General features: G+C 43.7%; 1 protein-coding gene across 1 annotated transcript in view; it reads right to left on the bottom strand.

The window, feature by feature from the left end:
* Positions 1–402: 402 nt before the first annotated feature.
* Positions 403–8638, bottom strand: part of LOC104607042 (protein RER1A-like) — a 33053-nt gene continuing 24817 nt past the window's right edge. Inside the window, exons 2-3 of the mRNA XM_010272530.3 lie at positions 931–1111; positions 403–833 (exon numbers count right to left, since the gene is read on the bottom strand). Of these exons, the coding sequence (XP_010270832.1) occupies positions 777–833; positions 931–1111 (238 nt within the window). The 3' untranslated portion in view covers positions 403–776. The remainder of the gene's footprint in view (positions 834–930; positions 1112–8638) is intronic.

Raw genomic sequence — 8638 nt, 5'->3', positions numbered from 1 at the left:
ACTAAGGTTGCGTTTGGTTTAGAAAATATGAGAGACCGAAATTTGCTAGAAAAGTTGTTAAGGAATGAAGTTCCTTGCAAACTTTCCTCAACTTTATGTTTCTTACTTTTTTTTTAATCAAACCAAACATAACATAAGGTAATGTGGATTGAAAACTACATAGTGGGGACGAAGGAACAACCTCACGCCCATTAGACAATAAAGATATTTGATACCCTATACCTACAGATTTCAGGGAAAGACCACTCCGCTGCCTATTAATTTCTCCTAACAAGAGCAAGAGATGTGTCGCCTCATCTAAGATTCCACAATTGTCCAATTTGTGCAACTCCAGAGAAAAAGGAAAAAGGAAAAAAGAATTGTAAAGAGAGCAAGCGAGAGAGAGAGAGAGAGAGTGAAAAATCAAGCAAACATTTGAACAAATTTCACGTTTCAAAAGGCGATCTTCACTTGGAATTGGACATAATTCCTCGTTGTATATGCTCCCTTGTTCATTGTATAAATTCATTTACTAGCACTGCAGTATGCTGGATGCGACTAGGGGAAAGAAAAGCAAAATGAAAATAATGACACAAAAATAAGCAACCTCAGCTCCAATCCAGGTTGCATCTTTCACAATATAATTGAGAAGGTTTGCCATGTGAAAATTCAATAACTTTCTTACCAGATCACCATGAACTTCTGCTCCCATAGGTCCCCCCCTCTGGAATAAGCACATAAATAATATCTAGTGCAGCTGTCCTATATCCACTTAATGATCCAACTCACCTTAAGTTTCAATCTCTAGTAATTTCTGAGTCATCAGTTGAAGCTGCTTTCTTCCCAATGTAGCGCTGAAAAGAGAAACGGCTCGACTCTTAGAGGACAAATAGCAATATTGACGAAGTAAAAGACAATACATCAAATGGAACATTTAAGGGCAGGGCATACCTGCTTGCCTAGGGACAATGGAACATATTTATATTTGATCATGTGTAGTATCTGTCTCTTCATTGTGAGGAAGAACAGCACCAGCCAGTAGAAAAGGAGCACTGGCCAGAAAACAGGCACATCAAATGCACTAAAGAATGTCATCACAAAAGCAATGCAGAAGGCTTTTGTGATAGCATACCTGCCAGGGAGGAAGTCAATCCATCTAATTAATTCCTAGGGTAAATGCACTAGTCCAAAGTGAAATACTTCAGACAACTTGATCAAATAAGAGATAAATAAATAAATGAAAACCTGTAGCAATATTATGACAAAAAGTAGCTGATGACAACAAACAAAAATAATGATAAATCCAGTGAAGGCACGGCGCAGAGATTAGTCAACAGAATCTGCTGCAGTTGTGTTATTACACCAAAGACACTTTATGCTAGATTGACCCATCATTACAGCATGCTTAAGCTAAACTATCTTGGGGCTGCTTGCTTACGCATTTAAGTGGCTTAGGGTGCCCTGAACTTTGAAAAACACAAGTATAAAAGAACAAATATTGGCCAACACATTATGCATACCATTAGAGTAAACAGGGAAAAAAACTCTTAGAATGAACATTATTACAGCATGCTTAAGCTAAACTATCTTGAGGCTGCTTGCTTACACATTTAAGTGGCTTAGGGTGCCTTGGACTTAGAAAAACACAAGTATAAAAGAAAAATATTGGCCAACAGATCATGCATACCATAAGAGTAAACAAAAAAGAAAGAAAAAAAAAACTCTTAGAACGAACATTATTTATTTATTTATACACAACGAGTTAAAAGATTGCAAGGGACAGACCAAAAAGGATGTTGGTTGAAGTAGTTAGAAATGCGTTAAGGGCCCATAATTTAACAATGGATATAACACTGAACTGAATGGAAAGGTTGAACAGTTTACGCACAACCTGAGAAACAGAATGGAGGGGGAGAGGGGATTCAGAACCGTAGGAAAATGGAGGACTGAGGTGGTGATCGAAGCTAAGACCTTCAAGTTTGAAGAGGAACGGATCAAAGGTAAGGAAGCACTGAAGATTAGAGAGAACAGATGGGCGACAATACTGGTATCAAAGGAGGTCACGGTATGGATGAAAGGCTTTATAGACGGGACTATTAACTCTGGTAAGGTGAATGAATGGCTGGAAGAACTCAATGTCAGTTCCAGGCAAGAAATATGTAATTGAACTGAAAAGAAAATTGGAAGGGGTGGTTCATCATGGTGGAGGAGTTCTTTGGAAGAGCTGGGAAACAATTGCTCTGTGTGCCGGAAGGAAGAATGCAGAAAGGGTGGAGGATTCTTGTGAAGGTGTTGCAGTCCTTCCTTGTAGCAATGAAAAATAAGAAGATAGAGGGAGTGGAGGTTACTGGTCAAAACTCCAAAGACCAGGGTCGGAAGGATCAGGAGGAGTCAGTTTCGAGTGGAACTACCGGGAGTACAGAAGCTCAAAATACCTCAACCGCTGGTGTGGTGGTGGCTTGTTCTTCTGTGCATCGAAGAATTCTGGTGGGAGCAGGGACGGATGTTTGGAAGAAAAGAATGGTTCTGGTGGCCGACAAAGAAGTGTCATACTGGAAGAAAGTGTTGAACGCAGTAGCCGGAGAGATTGGAATTGGAAGCGAAGCATTGTTGGTTCCATTTACAGACTCAAAAGCCGTTCTGGATGTTGGCAACCAGGAACTAAGCTTCAAAGCTGTAGAGGTGGACAGAGGTCTGATACAGGTCCAGAATTTACAGACTCAAAAGCCGTTCTGGATGTTGGCAACCAGGAACTAAGCTTCAAAGCTGTAGAGGTGGACAGAGGTCTGATACAGGTCCAGAATTGGAGTCCCATCTGTAATGAAGTTGCAGTACAAGATGGTTGTGTTCGGCTGAAGTTTGTAGGTCTCCCCTTCCACCTTTGGCGCGACTCTGTTCTTGAACATGTAGTACAGAGTTTAGGAGGAGTCTTGGTGGAAGCTAATAAACGCAGCTTGGTCACTGTCGAGGTAAAGGTGGCTGGGATTAAGCACGAAGATATGCCTAGGTGCTTCGAGATATGCTTGGATGAAGTCTGGTATAAGGTGTGGGTAGCTACAGAAGTGGAACAGGTGTGGTGGGGAAGAGGGCCCAAGGTTGAAGACGATGAGCTGGAAGGGTGGTGGACACGTGGAGGGAAGAGAGTGGGCAGTCAGAAAGGGGTGCAGGTGGAATTTAAGGAAAGGTTTAATGGGGTGGCTGGGGTAACCCAAACGACAAGTCATCTAATTAAAGGAAATAATTCAAATGTTTTTGAAAGGATTAAAGCTAAGGCGGGCTCCTTATCTTTCGCTGACGTGGCAAAGAAGTGGAGTGGCCCAGGGTGCAGTTTGGTTCGGTCCGAGCCGGTCGAGTTGATAGGAGGGTCGGGCGGGCCGAAGGATAAACCGGGGATGATTTTAAGTGACCCACGTGACAACTTAAAGGGTCACGTGGGTCGGGATAAGGGAAGGAGTTTTGGACGGATGGTAGACAGAAACTTGTGTCTATCATCGTCCCAAATAGCGAGGGGCGCTGAGAAAGTCTCGCATCAGCGGCAAGCAACCAAACAAGGGAACCTCCAGTGGGTCCCGCGTCGTAACAGTGAGGAGCTGAGCCCAGGGCGACACTTCTCAGAGAAGCCAAAACCCAAGGTACGCAAGGGAGAGAGCCGAAGAGAAGGAGGAGGCGGACGAAGGATGGGTATTGTGTAGTGTAGATGAAGAAGATTTAGAAGATGGTACAGATGATGGTACCAGTATTGGCAACGTGAACAATGAAGGCGGCTACGATGCAGGTGACATGGAAGAGTGGAACATTGCAAGGCTGTTTCAGGGGGAGTTAGAGAAGAAAGGGAGGCATGAATTAGGCAGCCAGGAAGGTCAGTTAGAAGAAGAAAGAAGCTCGGGATTCCATAAAATAGGTGAGGCTGAAGACAGTGAACGGAATAACCCATTCTTAAGACTCCAGATTGGGCAAGCAACAAAAGAAAGGGCAAATCAGGAAAACCTAAAGCTGAGCAGGAACACACCAATCAGGGGTGAATTAGGGGTACAGAGGAACGGTTGCCATGTTAACCAAGAGACAGATGGACTTCCTAACCAACTCAGGGAGACAGATTTTTACCAACCTCCAGAACTAGAAAGGGAGGCTGGGACCAATCCTATCCCAACATCTCTCTCAAACCCAGGTAACCAAGTGAATTTAGTTTATGCTACTAATGAGCCTTCTGTGTCCTTCGTTCCAGATTCTGTTCCCGTTCCATGTCTTGCAGCCCATGTATGTGCAGTCAATCAAGGTGGTGAGACCTCTAAGGCTCTGGCAAGGGAATGGGAAGTTAGTGGAGAGGTGCGGGAAGGAAGGTATAGAAATGAGAAAGTTTGGGAGATTATTGAAAGAATATTTAATGAAGTGGAAGGACATATAAATTGAAGAGAGGGTGGAGAGGAGAAAAGAGGGGAGGGCTCAGGGGAGGGGAGGGAAGGAAAGGAGGGCAGGGGTGGAAAAGATAATATGGAGTGCACAAAGGAGGTGGGGGGTATTATCATAAGGAGGAAGGATGGAGAGGAGAGAAGAGGGGAGGGAAGGAGAGGAGGATAGGGTTGAAGGGGAGTGTGTAGGAAGGGTAGTGGGGGGGGGGGATCTAAGCAAGAGGGATTTGATAGCGGATTTTGTGGGGAAGTTGGGATGCAGATTAGAAGACTTGAATGTGCTAAAAGATGGTCTACAGAAGAGGAAGAAGGAGGTTAGAACAAAGAAGAGAAAATTGAGTGAAGTTGAGAGATTGAAAAGAGATGCGGAAGGTGACAAGAAGTTCGGGGCAAAAGGAGAGAGAAGGAAAGGGGGAAAGTAGTGGTCAAGGGTAGAAGGGGAGTAAGAAAGAAGTGAGAATGAAGATACTAAGTTGGAATGTGAGGGGGATAGGAAGTGCAAGGAAAAGAGCAACAATAAAAGAGGTTCGACACAGACATTGTTCTATTGTAGGAGTCCAAGAGAATGGAGTTTAATAACAGGTGGGCAAGGAGTGTATGGAAAGCCAGGGTGATTAGTTGGGTGGTTGCTCCCTCTTGGGGTGCTTTAGGGGGGATAGTGACAATGTGGAAGAGGGAAGTGGTTGAAGGCTTGGAGGAACTGATTGGAAGATACACAGTTTCCATGAAGTTCAAACAGAAGGAGGTTGGATATGTGTGGGTGCTTACAAATGTCTATATGGACCAAATGACCACAGAGAGAGAAAGGAATTGTGGGAGGAATTGGCTGATGTAAGAGGACTATAGGAGGGGCCTTGGTGTGTGGGTGGAGACTTCAATGTAATTAGATACCCAAAGGAAACTAATAAGACCAATCAGAGGGTGACAACAAGCATGAGGAAGTTTAATAGGTTTGTGGATGCCTTTGAGCTTAAGGAGATACCATTGGCCCAGAAGACATTTACTTGGTCAAATCTCCAAGATAGTCCCATATGCTCTAAGTTGGATAGGTTCTTGTTTTCTGTGGAATGGGAAGAACACTGGGGGAACTTGACATCTAGAGCTCTACCTAGGGTGACCTCGAATCATTGGCCCATAGTGTTATGCAAGGAAGAGAGGAGTGGAAGACCTGCCCCGTTTAGATTTGAAAATATGTAGTTACTCCATCCCGGGTTTACCAATAGAGTAAGGGAGTGGTGGAATGGGAGGGGATGAGATTTCATAAGAAACTACAATTTTTGAAAATAAAGATCAAGGAGTGAAATATCCTGGAGTTTGGGAGGTTAGAAGAAAAAAAGAGAGATTTGATGGACCAACTTGAAAGCCTTGACTCTAAAGAAGGGGAGAATTTGGAGAGGAAGACAATGACCTAAGAAAGGGCTTGAGAAGATAGTTAGAGGATTGCCTACATAATGAGGAAATAAGTTGGAGGCAAAAATCTAGATGTAAATGGTTGCAAGAGGGAAATAGGAATACCAGGTACTTTCATTCTTTGGCAGATGGAAGAAGGAGAAATTTCATCTCCAAATTGGTTGTGGATGGAACCGAGTTAACTCAACAAGAGGAGATAGTTGGGGCATGTGTAGAACACTTTAAATCCATTCTAAGAAGGCCTGTAAATGGAAGGGTGTGGGTAGAAGGTTTGGATTGGTCAGATGTAGGGGGGATAATAGGAGTTTGGAAAGGAACTTTGACTTGGAAGAGATTAAGGAGACTGTGTTTTCTATGGACAAAACAAAAGCTCCAGGGCCGAATGGGTTCACAATGGCTTTTTATCAGGACTGTTGGGATATTTTGAAAGAGGACCTTCTGATGGTTTTTGAGGAATTTCATAGGAGAGGAATTGTTAATCCAGGGGTGAAATCCACTTTTATAGCTTTGATTCCCAAAAAGAAAGAAGCTTCACATCCAAGGGACTTCAGACCAATCAGTCCGGTAAACAGCCTGTACAAGATTATAGCAAAGGTGTTATCTTTGAGGCTGAAGAAGGTATTGCCAGACATAATTGAACACAATCAAGGTGCCTTTGTAAGTGGAAGACAGATTACAGATCAAATCCTCATTGCTAATGAGAGTGTGGAGAGTTTTAAGAAGGATAAAAGGAAAGGAGTGGTTTGTAAGTTGGATATGGAGAAGGCTTATGACATGGTGGATTGGGAATTCTTAAGTAAAGTTATGTCCAAAATGGGGTTCAGGGCTAGATGGTGCAAATGGATCATGGGTTGTGTTCGGAATTGTCATTATTCAATGCTAGTGAATGGGACAGTGGTAGATTTCTTCCCAGCCACTAGGGGTATAAGACAGGGAGACCCCTTATCTCCTTTTTTGTTCTTACTGGTTGCTGATGTTCTAGGGAAATTGATCCACAGAGCAGACTCTAGGGGTCTCATTAGAGGCTGGAGGGTTGGAAGGGAGGACATCCCACTCACTCACTTACAGTTTGTTGATGATACGATCCTGTTTTGTAGAGGAGGTAACGTGAGCTTCATCAAGAATCTGAAACTTGTGATCCATCTATTTGAGCAAATGTCAAATTTGAAGGTGGGAAGAGTTGTGTAGTGGGTGTGAATCTGGAGGAGAGAGAGATTAGGGAGAGTGCAGAAGTACTTGGGTGTGAAGTCTCAGGGTGGCCATTGTTATCTAGGGTTGCCCCTAGGTGATAATCCTAAGAGAAAGAGCTTTTGGAATCCAATGGTGGAAAGATTTGAAAAAAGACTTGTCTCTTGGAAAAAGAACTACCTCTCTTTGGGTGGTAGGATTACACTGATCAAGGCCACGTTAGCAAACATACCCATTTACTTCCTTTCAGTGTTTAAGATTCCAGGGAAGGTTTGTAGCAGGCTGGAGAGGTTAATGAGAGATTTCCTTTGGGAGCCGGGAGAGGAGAAGAGGGATCAAAGAGTTAGCTAGAAGGTGGTGACTAGGAGTAAAAATTTTGAGGGTTTAGGGCTTGGGAACATTGGGAAAGGGAATTCGGCCCTTTGGGGAAGTAGTTGTGGAGGTTTCCTTTGGAGCGAGAGAAGCTATGGGCTAGAATAGTGGCAAGCATACATGGGTTGGAGAAAAATGGATGAGATGCTGGAATCAGAGCAAGGACCACAAGCACTTCACCTTGAAAAGCCATTCATGATCTGCTTCCGGTTTTCTCCCCTCTTGTCAGGTATGATTTGAATTCAGGTAATTCCATAAAATTTTGGGAACAAATTTGGGCAGGGGATGCTCCTCTTAAGGACCGGTTTCCTTCTTTGTATGCTCTTTCTGATCTTAAACATGAGCCAATTTCTTCTTTCATCACCCATTCCTCTTCCAGTTCGGGGTTTGGGTGGAACCTAGGTCTAAGGAGGGCTGTGAGGGATTCAGACCTTGATAGTATTTCGAGCCTCCTTGAACTTCTTGATAATGTATTCTTAGACCCTTCTAAGGTGGACTCTAGAATTTGGACCCCTACCCCCACGGGCTCTTTTTCTTGTGCTTCCTTCTTCAAAGTCCTTTGCCAGTCCACCAGTCCTGCAACCTCCCCTTTCCTGGTTAATGAGGTTTGGTAAAGACCAATTCCTCCTAGGGTTGGTGGTTTTTGTTGGGAAGTCTATTTGGAAAGATTCAACATTGGGGATTTGCTCCAAAAGAAGAGACCCAATATTTGCTTGTCACCTCACTGGTGTGTTCTTTGCAAAGCGGATGGGGAGACTGGTTTTCACCTACTGGTGTCTTGCCAATTTGTGAAGTCAATTTGGGAGTGGGATTTTTCTCTCTTTGGGTGCAGGTGGAACCCTCCATCAAACTTGCAGAGCCTTTTTTCCCCTTCTTTTTTCAGGTGGCACATGAAAAGGGAAAGGACTATGTGGAGAGGATTGAGGGCTGCAGTATGCTGGTCATTATGGGAAGAAAGAAATTCTAGGATCTTCTCAGAAAAGGAGAGAGGGGCTGAAGAATTGATGGCCATGATCCATATAAGGGCTGTACAGTGGCTGAAATCACTAGAGCTATTTACAGACTACACAGTGGAAGACATGTTGAGAAAGTGGGGTGAGATTGCAAATTGCACACAGATCAAACCAATAATAAGGGTGTCTTGGACTTCTCCACCTGCTGGCTTCTTAAAATTAAATTTTGATGGGAGCTGTAGGGGGAATCCTGGACAATCAGGGATTGGAGGTGTTTTTAGGGATGAGAACGGGATCATCTCTGCCCTGTTCTCAGGCCTAATTGGT

Source organism: Nelumbo nucifera, chromosome 5 (genome assembly GCF_055504915.1).
Source record: "Nelumbo nucifera cultivar China Antique chromosome 5, China Antique-T2T, whole genome shotgun sequence".
Lineage (NCBI taxonomy): Eukaryota > Viridiplantae > Streptophyta > Magnoliopsida > Proteales > Nelumbonaceae > Nelumbo > Nelumbo nucifera.
Note: the sequence above shows the minus strand (reverse complement) of the source record. Positions and strands in the feature narration are given on the sequence as shown.